The 20,153-nt window shown below is 58.2% G+C and overlaps 2 protein-coding genes across 2 annotated transcripts; one reads left to right on the top strand and one right to left on the bottom strand.

The window, feature by feature from the left end:
- Positions 1–369: 369 nt before the first annotated feature.
- On the bottom strand, positions 370–6,487 carry CREB3L3 (cAMP responsive element binding protein 3 like 3). Its single transcript, XM_074164016.1, has 11 exons — positions 6,476–6,487; positions 5,359–5,539; positions 3,930–4,054; positions 3,506–3,761; positions 2,884–2,999; positions 2,326–2,457; positions 2,127–2,233; positions 1,938–2,006; positions 1,722–1,806; positions 793–889; positions 370–719 (listed from the first exon to the last, which is right to left on the bottom strand). The coding sequence occupies exons 1-11, from the start codon at positions 6,485–6,487 to the stop codon at positions 370–372; spliced, it is 1,530 nt and encodes a 509-aa protein (XP_074020117.1).
- Positions 6,488–6,689: 202 nt separating this feature from the next.
- On the top strand, positions 6,690–17,900 carry MAP2K2 (mitogen-activated protein kinase kinase 2). The gene is made up of 11 exons (XM_074163709.1): positions 6,690–6,832; positions 8,394–8,604; positions 10,031–10,177; positions 10,866–10,943; positions 11,392–11,443; positions 11,539–11,663; positions 13,065–13,278; positions 14,137–14,201; positions 15,028–15,089; positions 15,779–15,824; positions 17,313–17,900. The coding sequence occupies exons 1-11, from the start codon at positions 6,747–6,749 to the stop codon at positions 17,421–17,423; spliced, it is 1,197 nt and encodes a 398-aa protein (XP_074019810.1). The 5' UTR covers positions 6,690–6,746; the 3' UTR covers positions 17,424–17,900.
- The last annotated feature ends 2,253 nt before the right edge of the window (positions 17,901–20,153 follow it).

Here is a 20,153-nt window from a genome sequence, read left to right as displayed (position 1 = left end):
TACTTTTTATTTAGAGATTAAAATAAAGCTTAAAAAAAAAAAAACAAAACAAAAATAAAAGAACAAAACCAACCAGTGGCGACAACAATAGCCAACCAGCCCAGGGCCCCTCGTCCCCATCCTGGTGACCCTGTGTCCCTTCTGCAAGTCCTGCTGCACCCGGGGGCCAGGAGCAGCCCCTTCCCTCCCAGTAAGGCCAGTGGGAACCGGTCTCATCTTCCCAGTTCACAGATACAAGCAAAGCCAAGTGGGTCCAGCACCTGCCCGCGCCTGGAAGCAGATCCTAGAGGGGCCACCCCCAGGGCTCATCCCATAGGGGAGGGGGTGCGGAGCCACCCCATCGTGTCCCCCGTGGTCCCTGGGTGCTGCTTAAAGCTCCTCGGCCGGCTCCAGCACCGCGGGCCTGTTGTGGCCAGCCTTGGTCCAAGACAGCGATGCCAGGCCGTGGTGCGGCACGGTGCTGTCCCCAGACGTGGTGTCACCTTGGTCCCCATCCCCGTGGCTCAGCCCCTCGGAGGCGAGCGGCTGCGTGCCGTTACGGGGGGAGACTTTGTCCGGGCGTGGGGTGAAGGCGTGGCCACCGAAGGCTTCATGCAGGGTCTCGGGGTCTTCATCCAGGCGCTCTGACCACAGCGGCTCCGGGGCCTTCTCGTCCCCGGCTTGGGGCTGTGTGTAAGCCACGCGGGAGGCGGCCGCGTTGTGCAGGGACCTGGAGAAAACTGAGTGGGAAGGAGGGTCAGGGCCCGCTCCGGTGCCCCGCGGCTCCCGGCGCGGCCACGGCGCAGCCCTCACCTCGCACGGGTCCGAAGTCGCCGTTCGCCTCGGCTTTGCTGGGGGCAAAGGGGCTGATGGAGGGGAAGACGATGAGCGTGAAAGACAGCAGCAGGACCTGGGGACAGAGGGGGGATGTTACTATGCGCAGTGGTGGAGAGGGGACACACAGCAGGTTCTGGGACACGGCTTCTAGAGAGGGTGGCAGAACCAGGATGGCTTTCCTCCATCTCTCCCTGTGCACATGCCTCTGCCAGTGCCTCTATCCATCCATCCCTCCCTCCCTCCATCTCTTCTCCCGTCCATCCCTCTCTCTATCCATCCATCCCTTCCTCCCTCCCTCCATCCATCCATTCCTTCCTCCATCCATCCATCCCTTCCACCACCCAGCCAGCCAGCCCTCCTTCCATCCATCCATCCATCCAGTCCTTCCTCCATCCAGCCAGCCCTTCTTCCATCCATCCATCCATCCATCCATCCATCCATCCATCCATCCCTTCCTCCATCCCTTCTTCCATCTATCCCTTCCTCCCTCCATCCATCCAGCCCTTCCTCTATCCATCCATCCCTTCCACCACCCAGCCAGCCAACCCTCCCTTCATCCATCCCTTCTTCCATCTATCCCTTCCTCCCTCCATCCATCCCTTCCTCCATCCATCCCTCCATCCCATCCATCCACCCACCCATCCCTTCCTCCATCCATCCATCCATCCCTTCTTCCATCCATCCATCCATCCATCCATCCATCCATCCATCCATCCCTTCCTCCATCCATCCCTTCTTCCATCCAACCAACCTTGAAGCATCTACCCCTCTGCCTTAGCACAAGTCCATCCCTCTGTCCATCCTTCCATCCACCCCTGCCAACACATCTCCCTGGGTCTGAGCCTCCCTCCCTCCCTGGAAGCAAAGAGGCCGGGGAGGGGGGGGGGGTTGGGGGCTCCACGCACCGCGATGCAGGTTCCCGTCTGCGCTGCCTTGTTGCTTGACTGTACCACGAGGGCCTGGAGCTTCTTCAGCTGCTCCAGGAGAGACCTGGGGACAGGGAGAGCCCGTGAACACCCCTAAACCCCTCCTGCCCCCCAGCAGGTCTGGCCGGGGTGGGAGGGAAGGTCCCAGCCCCATCCTACCCCTCCTTGTCCCCATCCTGCCCCGGGAACACCTACGAGTTCTGCTTCTCCAGGTGCAGGACTTTCCTCTGCAGCTCCTGGTTCTGGGCGGTGCAGGCTGACATCCTGGGGACAGAGAAGGGGGGATGAAGTTGCGGGGGGGGGACACAGCTGGGGGGGGCTGGCAAGGAGCAGCATGCCCCTCACCGGCCAGCCGTGGCTGGAGCAGGGGCCTGGGGGCCGTACCGGCTCTCCAGCCCGTCGATATACTCCTTCTTCTTCTTGCGGCTCTCCTGAGCCGACTGCTTGTTCCTGATCTTCCGCCGGATCTTCTTCAGCACCCGCTCCTCGTACTGGCAGAAACGGGAGGGTGGGGGTCAGGGCTGCCCGGGGCTGGGATCCCCCCCAATTCCACGCCCCCCTCCCCAGGCGCGGTGGCACCCACCTTGGTGAGGGGCAGCTGGGTGGGCAGGGACACCCCCTCCTTCGCCAGCAGCTTCTTCTCGTCCTCAGTCAGCACCAGCTCCTGGAACTGCCCCTGGCTCTGCCGCAGCAGGGACCCGGGCACCTGCGGCTGCTGCGGGACCATCGGTGGGTCAGGGTCACCCCACACCTGACCCCCAGGGACCACGGTGGGGACCATGATGATGGGATCGTGGTCCAGGAAGGGACAGGGAAGGGACAGTGGTGTGGGAAAGGAGATAATTGTGGGGATGGGGAGGGATGGGGACAGGAATGGGGAGGGGTCATGGTCCAGGAAGTGGCAGGGATGGGGAGGAAAGGGGAAGGGACCATGACCAAGGGAAGAGGACAAGGACAGGGAGGGATGGGCAAAGGGACAAGGATGAGACCGTGCTTCAGGTTGAGGGTGGGATCGTGGTCCAGAAAGGACAGGGATGAGGACGAGGACAGGGATGAGGACAAGGACAGGGATGGGGTCATGGTCCAGGAAGGGACAAGGCTGGGGACAAGGTGGGATGGAGACACAGAGGTGGGGACTTACAGCATCGGAGCTGCCCGAGAGCAGCAGGTCCTTGACGGTGAGGGTGCAGGATGCGGGCGGGGAGACCACGGGAAGGTCCTGGCTCTCCTCCAGGAAGAACCCGGGGTGCCACATGTCTGGGTGAGGGGACAGCAGAGACTGTCAGCAGTCCTGTGTCCCCCAGTGTCCCCAAGGCAGGACCCTCACCCCCACCATGGCACCAGAGCCATGGTGACTTGCTGCCACCTATCAGTGCAGTGGCCCTGGACTCTGTCCCCCTAAACTGTCCCTCTGCTCCTGCCCCAGCCCCCCACCAGGAACAGTCCATGCTGCTCAGCCCACCTCAGCATCCCCTGCCCTCCCAAACCTCCCTCCTCTTCCAGTATCCCCCACTAAGACCAGTCTGCCCAGTTCACCCCAGTTCCCAAGCTCTCCCCACTCCCCCCAGCATCCCCCACAGTCCTCCACACCTCCCAGTTCTTCCCAGTCTGCCCACTTCCCTCCAGTTCCCCTAATTTCCTCACTATCCCTGAGAGACCCCATCTCCCCCATCCCCTCTCAGCTCCCTGGTGTCCCCAGTCCTCCCCAGTCCCTCCAGTGCCCCCAGCCTGGTCCTTTGCCCAGTCTCTCCCTCGTGGCTCACCCAGGTCGATGGAGACATCAGGTTGTGGGACCCCGGTCCCCCCTGGGATGGGCAGAGCTCGGCAGGCGTTGGCATAGGGGTACGGGACCTCGCTGGGACCCCTGTCAAAGCACCTGGGGGGGCTGTCGAGTTGGTCGGAGGGGGGGTCCTCGGAAACCCCACTGTCACTGGCGGCCGGGGACCAGCTGGGTGAATCCGACGCCGAGTCCCCGGAGCCCAGGATGGAGCTGAGGAAGTCCTCGCTGTCCTGGGCACGCTGTGGGGACACAGGCACCCGTCACCATGGGGTGCCCATCACCCTGGGGTGCCCAAAGGAGCTGCTCATGCTGTGGGGTGGTCCCAGCTCCCAGGCATGGGGATGGGGCTCTCCCCCCAGAGCCAGGGATGAGGTGGGGATGGGGCCCCCCCAGCCCAGGGGACTCACCCTGTCCTCGTGCCAGGTGCCCGGCGGTGTCCCCAGCTCCACGCCACGGAGGATCCCGTCCTGGCGGTCAAAGAGGAGGTCCAGCAGGTCGAGGCTGTCGAGGCTGTCCACACCAGAGGCCATGGCTGCAAGACAGCAGGGTCAGGTCTGTAACTCAGTCCCCATGATTGTCCCCTGCATCCCCCCCCAGAGCCCCAGGGACACCCCAAATTGTGGGGTGGGTACAGGACTGGTGAGAGGGAGCGGGGACCACGTTTGGGCACGGGCACACGTGTGCAAGACCACAGGGAGGTGTATCTACACACGTGTGCGTGTGTGTGACCGTGTGTTTGACCATGTGGATGGGTGCATGCGGCCACGCTGGCACACGCGCGTGCGGAGCTGTGCATCTACGCAACCACGTGACCCTGCAATGTGCACGTGTGTGCCCACACAGACATGGGTGTGTGAACACGCGCACACGCATGTGCCAGCACCTGTACGGGAGCACATGTGGGCACATCTGGAAAAGCCCTGTGTGCCAGAGGGACAGCACAGTCACGCAGGGACTCAGGGGCACGGCAGCAGCCCCCCAGCTCCTTCCAGCAGCTGAAACTCCCAAATCCTCTATCTTTTCCCCTAAGAGAACTGCAGGGCCAGGGGCTCCCTGCAAGCACCCAGCTGCCCGAGCCCCACTGTGCCCCCCAAGTGTAGGGGCGGGATGAGTGCCCAGGCCTGAGGGCTGGGTCAGCTCCCCCATCTGGCCCTGTCTGTGTGTGTGACCGCTCCGGAAGATCAGGTTAATCATTTTGGGTGACAGCAGAGGGGGAGGAGACTGCTGCCACCGGCCAGCCCCGAGGAGGGGACTCAGCCCCGCTCTGCCTCTGCCACCCCAGGCACTGCTCGAGACCCCAAACTCAGAGAAAACCCACGGGCCAACTGAGCAGTGACCCAACTGGCTGATCAGCTGACCGACAACCCAACCAACTGACCAGCTGACCAACCAGTTGACCAACTGATCAACTGGTTGACCAGCCAAAGCAATGAACCAATCAAGAAACAGACCAAATGGTCAACCCTGTTGGCCAACCGACCGACTGACCAAATAACCAACCCACTAACCGACTGACTGAACAGTCAACTCTCTGATCGATTGATCAACCAACCCACCACCCAGCTACACAACCCACCACCCAACCACCCAACCCACGGCCCCCAACCACCCAACCCATCACCCAACTGCCCATCCCAACCTATTAAGCACCAACTCAAGTGTCCTTCAAGCCAAGTTTGGGGACGGTTGTCATTACCATGATGTTTGCCTGGCCAACCCAAGTAAGGGGCTTTATCGCACCCTGTCCTTCATCCTCAGTCCTTCCAGTGAGCCCTGGTGGCCCCGTGGGACCATCAGGTACAGGGACCCCGTTCAGTGTTGGCAGCCAGGACATACCTGTGTGAGATCCCACTCCCACAGATCCGTCCTGTCTTCTCAACCCCCTCGGTGCACAGGGGAGCAGGGCAGACACTGAGCCCGGCCACCTCCTCCTCCTCTGTACTGCCCTGACCCGAGTGGCAAAGTTTAAACTCCAACTGCACAGAAATAACGTCCCCGATTGCAAAATCTCCCGTCCCTGATTGGGAACGGTGGTGAGCGATGGCAGGGCCGCCCCAGGGATGGACCCGCTGTGCTCCGTAACTCATTAGCCAAATGTTTTTGTCCTCCTCCACCAAGCGGAGCAGGAGGGGCCTGGGGCTGGTGAGCGAAGTCCAGGCACTGCTGCTGCCCGTGAACTTTCACCCATTTTTAAGGATGATTTCCCTTTTTTTCAGATGAGCATATCAGCATTAACCACATTTTATAGGTGTTGAGAACATCCGGGGAAAACATTGCCTTGGACTACGACCATTTATGGCTTCCACAACAACAAGCCTTGCTCTCCCCTGCTCCCTGCGGCCAGGGCTGGCCCTGACGCCTGGGTTCTGCTGCCTGTGGGGCTGCTGCCTGCTGCCGGGGCTGCCTGCACGCTCCCTGCCCCAATCCCCTCCCCATGGCTGTCTGGGGGCGGGAGTGAACACCCGACAGCTTGTGTGCATCCCTTCCCACCGCCCCATGGTGAAATCACCCTGTCACCCTCAGGACGAGCCCCTCCCTGCCGGTTCCCCCCGGCTCCCCGTGACGCAGGGAGGGGACGGGTGAGTAAGGCGGCGGGTGACCGAGGTGTGGCGTGGGGACAAGGCCTCATCCCGTTATCTGCCGCTCGACGCCCTCTGACCGCTCCCCGGTTTATGGCCCCGCAGCGGAGACGGGAACCCCTGGAACCGAGCAAAGGGCGCCCGCCCGCCTGGCGCCATGGTATCCCTGTGGGGCTGCTAATTGCCCGCCTTCATTAAGGCCCTCGAGCATCCCCTGGGCCTACTGCCTGGACCAGGTGGGAGGGCAAAACTGGCAGGGGCCGGGGGGCTCCTGCTAATTGCTAGGTCGCTAATTACTGACAAAGTAATTAGTGCTCGTTCCCTCTGCTGCCGCCCGCTGCCTCCCCCCGCCTCAGGCCTCCCCCGCCTCAGGCCTCCGCCGCCATGACCGCCCCCTCCCTTTCCCTCAGCGAGTTCTCGCGAGACTCCGAGGCCCCGCCCCTCCCCGGGCCCCGCCCCTCGCGCGCGTCCCCGCGCCATGCGGCCGCGCCCCCGATAGGCCCCTTGCGCGGCCCCGCCCCTCCTTGGTCACGCCCCCTCCGCGCCGGGCCCCGCCCCTCCCTGGCCCCGCCCCTCCCCCCCGCGCGCCCCCGCGCCGCGCGGCCGCGCCCCCGCTCGGCCCCGCAGGCGCGGCCCGGCCCGGCCATGCCGGCCAAGAGGAAGCCGGTGCTGCCGGCCCTCAACATCGCCCCCAGCGCGGCCGAGGGGCCTAGCCCCGACGGCTCCGCAGAGTGAGTGAGTGGCGGCGGGGCCCGCCCAGCCTGCGCCGCGGCCGGGGCGGGGGGTGCTGGGCCTGGGGGGGGCCGGGCCTGAGAGCGGCCGGGACAGGCCGGGCACTGGACCTGCGGGGTTTAGGGGAGCCGGGACAGGCCGGGAGGCACCAGGCCTTGAGGGGACCCCGAGGGGTAGGGACAGGCCGGGTACCGGGCCGGGAATAGGCTGGCAGCGGGCCTAGGGGGTGCTGAGGGGAAAGGGACCGGGACAGGGCAGGCACCGGGCCTGAGGTACCAGGGAGCACCGGGCCTGAGGGGTCTAGGGGGAGGGATAGGCTGGGCACCGGGTCTGGAGGACTTGGGGTGCTGGGACAGGCCGGGCATTGGGCCTGGGGATACCGGGCACTGGGCCGGGGCGGGGGGGGGGCCCAAGATAGACTGGTACTGGGCCTGGGGAGTGCTGAGGGGACTGGGACAGGGTGGGTACCGGGCCTGGGGGGCCAGGGCAGGCCTGGGGGTGCTGGGACAGGGTGGGGAGTAGGCCTGGGTGAGGGGCCGAGGACAGGCTGGGGCTGGATGGGCCCAGCTGAGAGGTGTGTGTGGTGGGTAAGGGGTAGGGGAGCTGGAACAGGGGGGCCAGGTTGGAGGTTAGTGGGGCTGGGCAGGGGCTGGGTGGGCTTGGGGGCAGGTGGGGAGGGGATGGGACAGGGGTGGAAGCCGTTCTGGCCCCCAAGTTTCCTGGAGGAGGCTGGGGGAGGGCCTGGGGTGTGTAGAGACCAGGCCTAGGCAGGTCAGGGCTGGGATGGGGACATGGGCTTGGCAGGGGGGGAAGGATTTGGGGCAATAATTAGGGCTGAATGGGCAGGATATGTGGGGTGGTGGAGAGGGGGGCACAGGCGGTGCTAGGGAGAGGCAGGGCATCGCATGGGGGTGCTGGGTGGAAGGAGACCCTCCCAAACCATTGCCCTGGGTGGGTGGGGGGATAAGGGGGTGGGCAGTAAATGGGAGAGAGCAGCTGGAGCCTGCGCGGGCGATGGGAGCTGGGCAGCAGGTGCTGGGGGAGCACAGACACCCTTTTGTGCTTGGTGGGTTTGTGGGGGGGTGTGTAACGGAGCAGGGGGTTGCCGGACACCCTGGAAAGCCCTTCTCATGTTTCACAGTGAAACACAAGTTTGGCCTCCCATGTCGGAAGAGGGAGAGGGTGCTGGTGCTGCTGTTCTCTCCTGGCTAGGCTGGGCTCTGCTGCCTCTTTAAGGGTTGAAGGATTTTCCCTACTCCTTGGCTTTCCCAAAACAGCTGACTGCACTAAAGCTCCTCTCCAGAGGAGATGTGCGTGTTGGGCAGGTGTTGCACCATGGGTCTCGCTGTCCATGTGTCCCTGTCAGCGCCGGAGCTGAGCCCTGCCTCTCTCCAGAGCTTTGCTTTGGTCTCATTGCTATATCAGGGTCTGAGTCTGCGTCAGATGACAGTTTTCAGTTATTTCCCCTCTGCTTCCCTAAAAAATACCCTCAAACTCTTTCTCTGGCACTGCCCTCACAGTCTCCTGACCGTCCCTTCTGTCTCCTCCTCCCTCCTCCAGGGCAAACCTTGTGGACCTTCAGAAGAAGCTCGAGGAACTGGAGTTGGACGAGCAGCAGAAGAAGCGCCTGGAAGCTTTCCTCACACAGAAAGCCAAAGTTGGCGAGCTGAAGGATGATGACTTTGAGAGGATCTCCGAATTGGGGGCTGGCAATGGTGGGGTGGTCACCAAAGTGCAGCACAAACCCTCAGGGCTCGTTATGGCACGGAAGGTAACGAGGGGAGGAGGAGGAGTGGGCTGTGGTGTTGTGCTGGGAGAGGGTCTGGCACTTGCCCTGGCTCTGGGGGAGCCGGTTTCGGTTGGGATCTCTCTGCAGTGACCCATCTGCACCCAACCCGCCTCGCCGGGGTCAGGACCGAGGTCCTGGGTGCCCCCAGCCAGGTTTTAGGTGGAACCTCTGCCTCTTCATCTCCAAGCCCTCCCCTGGGAGAGGCCATGCTCTCTGTGCCAGGTCCCTGTGCACCTTGTGTGAAAACGTAAGTTTATTACTTTGTTTTTTTCTAGTGAAGCTGGTTTTAATGAACTCAGCTCAACTGGATAGAAGCAGATCTCTTGGGGCTCCACATCCTGGCTAATGAGGACTGGAAAGGGCAGGTGGAGGGATGGGTTTGGCACACACGCATTCCTCACCACCCACTTAATAGGTCCCCAAGGTAGTTCCAAGCAGTGGTGACAGTGGTTCATCTCAGATGTGGATTTGTAGGCGACATCGTCTGCTGTAGTGCCCTGTAGTAGAAAATGAGGAAATGCTTCGTCTGCCTGTTGGAAAAGGCAGTGCTGGGCGAGAACAGGGCGACTGCTCGCCTGCAGGACGGCTTCCTTGAAAGTCTCTGGTCTCACCTGCTCTTGGCATGGTTTAGTGGGTCTCGTGAGCAAATCTGCTTCTCTGGGTGGTTTCACCCAGAGCTGAGCTCTCAGAGTGTTCCAGAGTGTTTGATTTGGGAGCGTTGGGTGTCGGTGAGTGGTTTTGAGATTGTTGGGAGCTCTGTGTTCGCAAACTGAAGCGAGGGCCAGCTGCGGCGTGGGGCAGCTCGGCTGTCCTTCCTGCAGAGACTGAGAAGGACAGACGTCCCTGGGGTTGGGTGTCTTAGAGCTTACAGTAACGGCGGCTCTTTTTTCTGACCTGCCATTGTATTTCCTTGCCTCTGGCTTCCCTACAGCTCTGTTAACTGACTACGTGGAGCCCAAGGAATAAAGCAACTGCTCTTTCACGTATATAATCTTCATGGTTGTTTTTTTTTTTTTTTTTTTTTTTACTTTCTGTGGTTTCCTTGATATCAGAGCACCTCTTCTTACAACACCTCCAGAGCTTGTGAAAATGTTCCCGTCTGCTGAGTCAGATCTGCATCAAACTTCTGACTTGTCTTTCCGCTCCGTGTCCTGTGCCGTCTCCGTGTGTTTTGTGGCCGGTGGTTGCCTCAGTCACTAGCAGGCTCCACAGGGCTCTGCCTCTCCCTTTATCCCTAATGTTGGTCTGCAAATAGTAAAAAAAGTCTATGCCCAAGCAGAGCTTCCCTTGAAGATTATTTTTTTTTTATTTATTTATTCTTTCCAGTGCTCAGGACTTGCTCACCTGGTTCCTCTTCAGTTTTTCCAGGTGTCACACCTTGAATATTTCTTTCTTTCTTTCTTGGCAGCTGATTCATTTAGAAATCAAGCCGGCCATCAGGAATCAGATTATCCGAGAGCTGCAGGTGCTGCACGAGTGTAATTCCCCGTATATCGTGGGTTTCTATGGAGCTTTCTACAGCGACGGAGAGATCTCCATCTGCATGGAGCACATGGTGAGCCCCCGTTCCTTCTCTGCAGACTGCTGTTCCTAAATCTATTTCTCCTCCAGTCCTAAATCTGTCCCCCCAAGACTTGAAATTGCTGGTGAAACGGGTTGGGGCGCTGGCAGCTGCCATGGTCCTTGCTCTGGCTGCAGCAAGGCCACTGTCCTCCCGGCAGGAGCTGCAGGCTCCTGCTTAGGCATCGAAATGACAGACAGATCGACTTTTTGGAAAGCGGAAGCAGAGGTTTGGGGGTTGGCCAAACGGAAATGTTGTAAACCTTCTGCTCGGCAGAGAGCTCGCTGTGAAGCACAGTGTGTGTTTTCTGGTGTCTCTGGCAGAGAACGGTGTTGTCGCTCCTCCAGATCAGCGCTGACCGTATCGTCTTCGCATTTACCACTAGGGGAAAGGAAGCCAAGAACTACTAGCAAGAAGTAGAGCTGATAGAAGATAGCATTAAAATAGTTTTCAGCAGGAAGCTTGAGCTCTGATCACCAGATATTTATTTTTTTTATATATTTTTTTTTTTTCTTTAAAAGGAGTGTGCTTGATGCTGAGTTGTTGGAGGCAGCTGAGCTGGGATGCTGTGTACTGCTGATATACTGCTTGCCCTCCCTGGGCATGCTTCCCTGTACAGCTCGCTGCCCCGTTTTCCTGCTGGAGATTAGCATCTTGATCATTTTGTTGTTCTTTATTTTAGGATGGCGGCTCTTTGGATCAAGTCTTGAAAGAAGCTAAAAGAATTCCCGAGGAGATCTTGGGGAAAGTCAGTATAGCGGTGAGTTACGGTGGCTCTCCAGGCTTCCAGAAAGAATTTGATGGGCATGGTTTGGGAATAATCCTTGTGTAGCCTTAGGAAGCTTTCTTTGCTTCCCCATACACGCTTTCTTGTCCTGACCCAGGGCAAGAGGCAGTGGTGTGGGCAAGAGGGGAGGGGGAAGGCATGTTCCCAACCACTCTCCATAGCCCCAACCCCTTGCATTGCACCAGTTGGTGTTGGCTTCTCCTGGAGAAGGTTTGGGAGAAGCTTTCTCGGGCAGTAAACCCAAGATCTGTGATTGACTTGGTGATAAATTGCAAACCCTGAGACACATGGACACTACGGGGTGTTTTTCCTTGCCAAGCTGCGGTGCGGCAGCAGCCGGAGTTTATGCAACGTGTCCTGCCGAAGGGAGAACACTTCCCTCCCCAGTTCTGATCTCATCCTGTCCTTGGTTTCCTTCTAGGTTCTGCGAGGCTTGGCGTATCTGAGAGAGAAGCACCAAATCATGCACAGAGGTGAGAGGAGGAACCTAAAAATAACTGCCTGCGGTACAAGAGCCCTGTATTTTACCTACAGTCGCATTGACGCTCCTCTCTTTTGCTGTTGTCAGATGTGAAACCTTCTAACATCCTGGTTAATTCTCGAGGAGAGATTAAGCTGTGTGATTTCGGGGTCAGCGGCCAACTCATTGACTCCATGGCGAACTCTTTTGTGGGAACTCGGTCCTACATGTCTGTAAGTTCCTTTCAGCTTTTTGTCTGTTTTTTTTGTTTTGTTTTTTTTTTTCAATTTGGGTTCAACTCGGCTCTTACAGAATCGGGGTGTAGTGTCCGATTTGCTCACGGTTTTGCTTTGTGTTTCCATCCTCACCCGGAATGCCCCCTTCCTGGTTCACATTGGGGGTGAGCCCAGTACTTGGATGCCCTGTCCTCTGCTGGAGAAGCAGAAACCTCTGCATCCTCTCGAGGAGCTGGTGTCCTGTTGGCTCCAACCTGTGCCCGAGCAGCAGCGGTGTGTGTGGGGGTGCAGACTTGCACGGAAAGGCATTTTGGGTCCTACCAATACTTCCATATTTGATTTTGGCGAGTGTTTTTGGGTTCAAAAACATCTTCTCTTCCTGTATCCAAAGCTCTGTCCAAGAAACTGAGCGTGGAGGGGACACGGATGCTGATACAGGAATCTTCTCTGCTGCTGTGAGCATGTGCGCTCACTGGCGAAATGGGGGTAAAACCAGTCTAGTGCAGGTGGGGTTTGATGGGATCTAATGGGAATTTAAAGCCAAACCGGAGTGAACTGCAGGAAGACCTGCTTGTGTCTCCCTTCTTTAAATGAAAAACATAATCAGCATTAACTCAACTGCAGATAATGTGGTGTCTGTGACAATAAAACTACCCCCCAGCTGGCTCCGAGTCCCCAGGTCCTGCTGGCTGAAAGGCAGGGGGGAGGTGGGGGTCTTCCCCCCCAACACCGTGCCTGGTCGTGGGTGGGAACGAGTGGTGGGTTATTAGGGAAGCTGTCGGACTGTGCTTAGGGCTGAGCTGCTCTCATATTTTGGGAATGGTTACTCAAGTACGGTTATAGTTAGACAGTGGCTATTTAAAAAGTAATATCTCCTCTGTGCTCAGCGACCACGGGGTCTGCACAGCTGAGTTAAAGCTGCCAGTGTGAATGACTTGCATTTGATTTTTTATTTTTTTATTTCTATGGTGAGAGCCTAGAGTGGATTTTTCTGCTCCTCGGATTCCTCTTGGGTATTAACAGGAATGACTAGGGGAAAAAAAAAATAATATATAAAATGCAGTAATAAATTGAGTTCGTTAGATCTCAGCATACAGAGAAATAGATTCCTACTGTGTACTCTGGACTCCGAAGTATAAGCAGCTGTAAATGCTGCTCAACTGTAGCTGGTGATTAGGTGCATCAAAGTGCTTTATGTTTGCACGTGATCTTTCTTTTGCATCCCCTTTGCACATGACGCCTTTGAGCCAGTCCTTTCCTTGGAGAGGGGTGGAGAGCAGAGCTGGAGAGGCCGTGGGGATATCGAGTCTCACCTATTTAATTTCAGCGTGTGATATTTATGACTTTGTGTAAAGACATTCTGCCTCCAAAGCCTGTTTCTGTGGTTTTTCCTTCCAGCCCGAGCGGTTGCAGGGCACCCACTACTCGGTCCAGTCCGACATCTGGAGCATGGGTCTGTCGTTAGTGGAGCTGTCTATCGGAAGGTACCCAATCCCCCCGCCAGACTCCAAGGAACTGGAAGCAATATTTGGCCGTCCTGTGGTGGACGGGGCAGAGGGAGAGCCTCACAGCATCTCGCCGCGGGCCAGGCCCCCAGGACGCCCCGTCAGTGGTAGGGGCTGTCGTATGCATTGGAAACAACACGCAGAGGTGGGGGAGAAGGGGGTCGGGGTTTGTCCGGTGCGGCTGGGGGAGCCAAAGGCCCTTTCGGATGAGGTTGTGGCGGGGAGATGAGTGTTTTTAGGGAGGCCTCTCTCTGCTGATCAGCCGGAGCCGTGACAATGCTCCAGCAGAATCCAACTACTGTGGAGGTTTGTAATTCCTAACGAGCGCAGGCGGGAGTCCAGTCTTGTACGGGGAGGTGAGGAGATTGAGCTCTCCAAAACCATAACAGACCCTGGTTGGCATCCCGAGAGCAGTTTATCTGCCTCTAGACCCTGCTGTGTTCCACAGGAGGGCTCAAGCCATACAGCGAAGCACCCTGTGCTTTCTTGGGATGTGGACCCCTCGGAGGAGATGCTTTGAGGGACACTGTCACAGCCCCTGTTGCTACTCAGGCTCTGCCCGTGTTCCCAAAAGATTCCTTTCAAGCTAGAGGCAGCTTTTTGGGAAAAGCTTTGCTGGGAGCTCTCACAGAAGTACTGAACCAGCACAGGGATTTGAAGGAGGCTCCGCTTGAGCCATTTGCTTGGAAGCAGAAGGCTCTAGAAGCGCTGCCAGCCTGCCACAGCAGATGGTCTGGTCCTCTCCAAACGCTCCAAACTAGGAAATAAATCTGGACTATAGGCACGCTGAAAGAAATCCGAAATTTTGGAATACGTTTTTTTAACCACGAGTCGGTTCCCAAGCGGGCGCCTCTGCCTCTCCCAGCAAAACTCCCACGGCACACATTGCTCTTCACACCAAATGAGGCCCTTCCCTGTCCCCGAAGAGCCCCTCATCACTGTTTTTTGTCATCTTAACCACGCAGGCCACGGGATGGACAACCGGCCTGCCATGGCCATCTTTGAACTGCTGGATTATATAGTTAATGAGGTGGGTATTTCTTTGCCATCGGCTCTGCTGGGCCTTCCCTCAGGTACCACCACTCTGAGTCAGGGTGGGTTCCAAAAGCTTTGCTTGACCAAGGGCTTTTCGATAACAAACCCTCTGAGTCACGCTGACGTCCTTTCCTTCACCCCTGTTCCCTCTTCCCATCTCTTTGTACCGCAAAAGCATCTCTGGTTGTGGAATAAAGCTCTGCAGGGGGAAGTTCATAATTCCCTTGAAAGGGGAGAGCAGTGAGAGGAGCTCTTGGCTGTAATGACCTGCTCCTTCTGCAGCCGCCCATTTCAAACGTGCTCCTCCCTAGATTGGCGAAGGATGAACGCTGAGGTCACGCACGTTTTCTCAGATGAAGCCTTTTGAATGGGGGTGCTAAAATCCCAGGTTGAAGTGTCCCACCGGACTTGGAAAGTAGGGTCCGTTCCACCAGCAAGTGGAAAGAGCAGCTTCCCCTTTCAAGGTGACAGGACTTGACCCTCAATTATCGTTTCTGGAACGGCTTCATCTGCCGTAGGTGTTTCCAGAGCTGGGATTTGCAAGGCTGGATCCAGAATTGTGATGCTGCAATTTTGGTCTCTCCCAGTTTTAGCTGGAATTTGGCGTGGGGTTCCCCCCAGCAGCACCTTGTTTGCTGCCAGGGTGAGGAAATGGTGGGGAGCAGGTCCCTGGTGGGGAAGGGCAGTGAGGAGGAGGAGGATGAGGAGGATAGCTGGAGAGCACAGCTTTTCTGCAGCTCGTTAAAGACTGTAGGTCACATTCTGCTTTTTGATCCATTAACACGCAGTGATGCAGAAAACCCTTCTCGTTTTCTCTGCAGCCACCTCCCAAGCTGCCGAACGGAGTTTTCACGCAAGATTTCCAGGAGTTTGTAAATAAATGGTAAGGATTTCATCCTATGGCTGAAGGTGGAGGCCTTTATGTGGTCCCTGGCAGCTCTGCGGGCTGCTCCCCCCAGAGAACGTTCAGCGTAATGCAATGTTCTCCCTGCTCTGGAGGTGATCTCTGCCTGGCTGCAGTGGGATTCTGCGTTGTGCTGGGAGCTCCTGCCTTGGGAAGGGTTGGAAGAAAAGCGGTTTATTTGCGGTGATGCTTAGCAGGATCCCAGCACCTTCTAAATCGGAGCCTGGCAGGGGGGTGGCGAGGCAGATCGTTGGGGCTGTGGGTCACCCCACAGGCACCAGGCGTTCACCATCGACTTCCCAACCTTCTGCTGCGGTGGGGGGGACGGGACACCTGAAGATGCTCCCGCAGCCCCCGTTAAATCACAGAGATTGGACACTATAAAAATCACCAATCCCCCCCAAGCGTTAGGTCCTTTTCTCCGTTTGCAGGGCACTGTTCCCCCCCCCCCCACGGTCTAGAAGAGATGGATCCTGCAGCCCTCCCTGGGAGCTGGGCTGCTGGAGATGGTGCTTTCTGAGCCCTTTCCATCCTCCTGGGCTCCTGGGGGAAGCAGCCAGGAGGCCACGTGGCTTTCGGTGAAGCTGGAGACCTCTCCAGCCAGATAATCGGTTTCCCACAATAAACGTCTCAGCGTTGGTTTTGCTCTCTTGTTCTTCTCATTTCAGCTTAATTAAAAATCCAGCAGAACGAGCAGATCTGAAGATGCTGATGGTAAGTTGGGGGAGAGCAATTTTCTTTCTACAGTGTGGGATGGCACCAGATCTGCTGCCCCGTCCCGTCCCTCTGTGCTTTCCTTGCTCAAAAGGCTGGAAACTCCCAAGGCTGAGCTTAAGATGAGCCAAATCGAGCCCGGGAGAGGGAGTGACTCCCCTTTGATTTAAAGGCACTGATGGCATCTGGCCCCTGCAGAGCCTGGGATGGGATGGGAACCTCCTGGCTGTCCCGTGTCTGTGGAGGTGCCTGGGACCTCCTGAGCTGGGCAGAGAAATAGGAAGATACGGGCTGAATATGAGCTGGCAGCCCAGAAAAACACGCACAGACACACACGCAGACACACACACACCCCCCCCCCACACACACACACACACCCGGGCTGCATCCCCAGGGTGAGGGGGGGGATTCTGCCCCTCTGCTCCGCTCTGGGAAGACCCCCGCCCCACCCCGTGCTGCCTCCAGCTCTGGGGCCACCAACATCAGAAGGACATGGAGCTGTTGGAGCGGGGCCAGAGGAGGCCACGGAGATGCTGGGAGGGCTGGAGCCCCTCTGCTGTGAGGACAGGCTGAGAGAGTTGGGGGGGTTCAGCCTGGAGAAGAGAAGGCTCCGGGAAGACCTTAGAGCCCCTTCCAGTCCCTCAAGGGGCTCCAGGAAAGCTGGGGAGGGACTCTGGATGAGGGAGGGGAGCCATAGGAGGAGGGGGAAGGGTTTGACACTGAAAGAGGGGAGATTGAGATGAGATGTGGGGCAGAACTTCTTTGCTGTGAGGGTGGTGAGAGCCTGGCCCAGGTTGCCCAGAGAAGCTGTGGCTGCCCCATCCCTGGAGGGGTTCAAGGCCAGGTTGGAGGGGGCTTGGAGCAAGCTGGTCTGGTGGGAGGTGTCCCTGCCCAGGGCAGGGGGTGGGACTGGGTGGGCTTTAAGGTTCCTTCCAACCATTCGATGAGCCCAGTTTAACCATGTTTACCTCAGCATCATGCTGAGCCCCTGAGCTACATGTGGGTCTTCTCCCATAGCCCTTGCAAAGGAGGTGGCCTGTGTCCTCATGGCCCCAATGCCCTTGTATGAAGGTCGTCCTGTCCTGCCTGTGCTTTTCCGTTACCCTCTGCTCCTGGGGGAGCAGGATTTGCTGGCCAGGGGCAAGCAGGGACCACAGGGGGGTGCAGGACCTGCAGCCCCTTGCTCTGCCTGCCCCAAGAGAGCAGCGTTTGGGTCTGGCAGGGGCTGTGCAAGTTCTTCTCTCCTTTAAATCTTCCTTCTTCCTGTGCCAGCGTCAACTACGTGGATTAAAACACCAGGAAGAAACTAATTCCTCAAAATCGTAGAGTTGTAGAATGGTTCGGGTGGGAAGGGATCAACACCTGTGCTGCGGCACCAGCATCTTCTCTCCTCTCCGGGGTCCAGCCCCACGGCACGGGGTTGGATTTGGGGGGGCCGGGGAGCGGCCGGGGATGCTCTTAACCCTGTTTTTCCCTTTTGGCTTCCAGAGTCACACCTTCATCAAACGCTCGGAAGTGGAGGAGGTGGATTTCGCCGGCTGGCTGTGCAAAACCCTGCGCCTCAACCAGCCCAGCACGCCCACCCGCGCCGCCATGTGAGGGCCGAGCCCCCCCCTACCCCCCCCCAACCCTGACTCCCACCACCACCACCCCCCCGTGCCCACCCGGTGCCGGTACATCTGCCTCCGTCACCGTCTCCCCCTCCGTCAGCCGGTGACAGAACTGCCCCCCTGCCTTCTCCCCCGGCTCTCCTCGCGGCCCAGCGGCAAAGCACCGTCCCCCCCCTCCTCGGAAAGCGTCTCGAATGGGCTGCCCCCCCACCCCCATCCCCACTCCCCCCCCCCCCCCAGCCGAAGCGGGGTTGGTTTCTTTTGATGTGGGGGTGTTCCGGGCCTCTGCTCCAGCTCCGGAGCTCCTGACACTTGGGAAATGTGGTGCTGCTTATGTTAATTTTTCTTTTTTTTTTTTTTTTTTTTTGATTTTTGGTTTGGTTGGGTTTTGGTGGGTTTTTTGGTTTTTTTTTGGTTGGTTTTTTTGGTTGGTTTTTTTTTTTTTGGATACATGTTCACTTGGGTTAAAAAAAAAAAAAAAGATAAAAAAGGAAAATAATTGAATAATTGCGTGTGTGTGTGTGTGTGTGTGTGTGTGTGTGAGGTGGTGGCAGGGGACGGGGACGAGCAGACGCTTCCCCTCCCTGGTTTTCACGTGGAAATGGATGATGCTGGGAACAGAGAAAACCCTGTCTGGGGTGGCCCCAAACAGTGTCACCGTCCTGGGGGGGACACACACGAGGTAGGCACCCCCCGGGGTGATTTATGCTGGAGAAGAGCGTGGCGCTGAGCTCCCTCCCCACCCGCCTGTGGGTCGGGGAGAGATTTGTATTTTCTTTGGGTTTAGTTTTTAAACGGTTGGTTTAAAGCCTGGCTTTGTCACACACACACACACGGGGGGGGGGGGGGTGTTTAGGGGAAAGGTCTTGATCGATGGGGTGGGGGCTGGGGGGTGGCTGTGTGAGCGGTTCCCAGGGACCGTGGCTCCGTGGTTGTCACCTTTTAGGTGACGGGGAGAGCGCGGCTTCCCTTCCCTGGCTCCTTCCAGCCCAGGGAGGCGACTTGTCCGCCGTGACTGGGGGTCTCTCTCTTGACCCCACCATCTCCTGGGGTGAAAAGGGGTGAAACGCACCCCCCTGCCCCCCCTCCTCCCCCCCAGGCTACAGGTTCCCCCCCCCCCCCCAGCTGCTTCTGGCCCACTCCACAAGCGGCTGAGGCCACCGTGGCTGTAGCAGAGCCCTGGGGGTTCCCTTCGGACCCCCATGGACACACACACACACCCCCCACCCACTCCCCTTGGCCGGGAGGTGCTGCAGGGTGGGGGACGAACCCACCCAGGGAGACCTGCGTTGTCCCAAGGCCACCGTGGCTGATGGTCCCTCCCTGTCACATCCCCCTCCTGCCTGGGAAAGACCCTGCAACTCCCCCCCCCCCTTCCCCCTTTCCTCCCCCCCCCTCTCGGGGGACCCACAGTGGCCAGATCCATCCCCACCAGCACTGGCCGCGATGTGGGGGGTGGCAGCTCCCTGCTGTCACCTCATTGTCACCTCACGCCCCAAGCCCCCCCGGGGGAGAAGATGATTTTTGGAAGTTCGGTGGGATTTTTTTTTTTTTTTTTTTTTTTGGGGGGGGGGGGTGTTTCCTTCTTTTCAGGCTTTTTTTGCCCCGTTGGGCTGGCGGCCGATGTCCCCTCTGCCTGTGCTGGGGTTCCACCGTGTCGCCCCCTCCTCTCCCCCCCCCCCCCCCAAAAGCGAGCGCTGTGACTCGGTAACCCCCAAACCCCTCGTACCCCCATTCCCTCCCCAGCAAAGGGCGAAGGCGCTGCCCTGTTTGGGGAAAAGCTCCAGGGGCCACAGTGTGTGTGTCGTGTCCTCCCCCCCCCCCCCCCAAGGCAAACCAGGGGGGTGACCCCAGATTTTAGGGGGGGCGGGGGGTGTGCTCATCGCTATGGTTTTGCCTCTTAAATGAAGCGGGAGATGGGGAACGGGTCCAGTTCATAAAGATTTAGGGTACTTTTGCTTAGTTTTGGTGCTGGGTTTTGGAGGAGGGGGAGGAGGAGAAAGTACCGAGCGTTTTGTTGGTGGAATTATTAGTTTTTAATTTTTTTTAATTTTTTTTTTTTAAAAAAAAAACTTGGTATTTTCATCATCGGGAAATTAATTAAATAAAGAAATAAATAATGGCACTTTACATTTACAGGCCTTTTCTCTTCTTGGTTGTGCCGCAGGTGGCTTTAACCCCTGCAGAGCCGGAGCCCCCCCTGCTGTGTCCCCCGCTGGCCGGGAGCGATGTCACTGGCCCTGTTTGGGGACACAGCTGGCCGTGGCAGTGGCCCTGGCCGCTGCCGCCCGTCGGCTGCCTCCCGCGGAAAGAGGCGATAACGGAATTACCTTGGCGGGAGGCAGCTCCAGATGCGGGGTTCTGAGGACGGTGCGATGCCTTAAATCCTGCCCCTGGGGGTCGGGGGGGGGGGGTGTTAGCTGGGATCGGCTCCGAAATATTTAGGGTGAAATATTTATGGCTTTTAAATATTTGGGGTGAAAAGAAAGCAGGGAGAGGTGACGCGGGGAGAGGCGACGCTGGGTGATGCCAGCCCGGGGCGACGCTGGCAAAATCAAAATCGGAATTGGAAAAATAACTGGATTTTGCAGATTTCTTGTGCCGTTAGCGATGCCGAGGGTCCGGGGAGGGGGCATTGGGCCCCCTCCTGGTGCTGTCCTATGTCCCCCCCCTCCGTGACGTGCCTGATGTGAGGCTCCTGCGCTGGCACTTTGTGGGG

Source organism: Numenius arquata, chromosome 25 (assembly GCF_964106895.1).
Source record: "Numenius arquata chromosome 25, bNumArq3.hap1.1, whole genome shotgun sequence".
NCBI lineage: Eukaryota > Metazoa > Chordata > Aves > Charadriiformes > Scolopacidae > Numenius > Numenius arquata.
The sequence above is the reverse complement of the archived record's forward strand: the minus strand, read 5'-3'. Positions and strand labels throughout refer to the sequence as shown.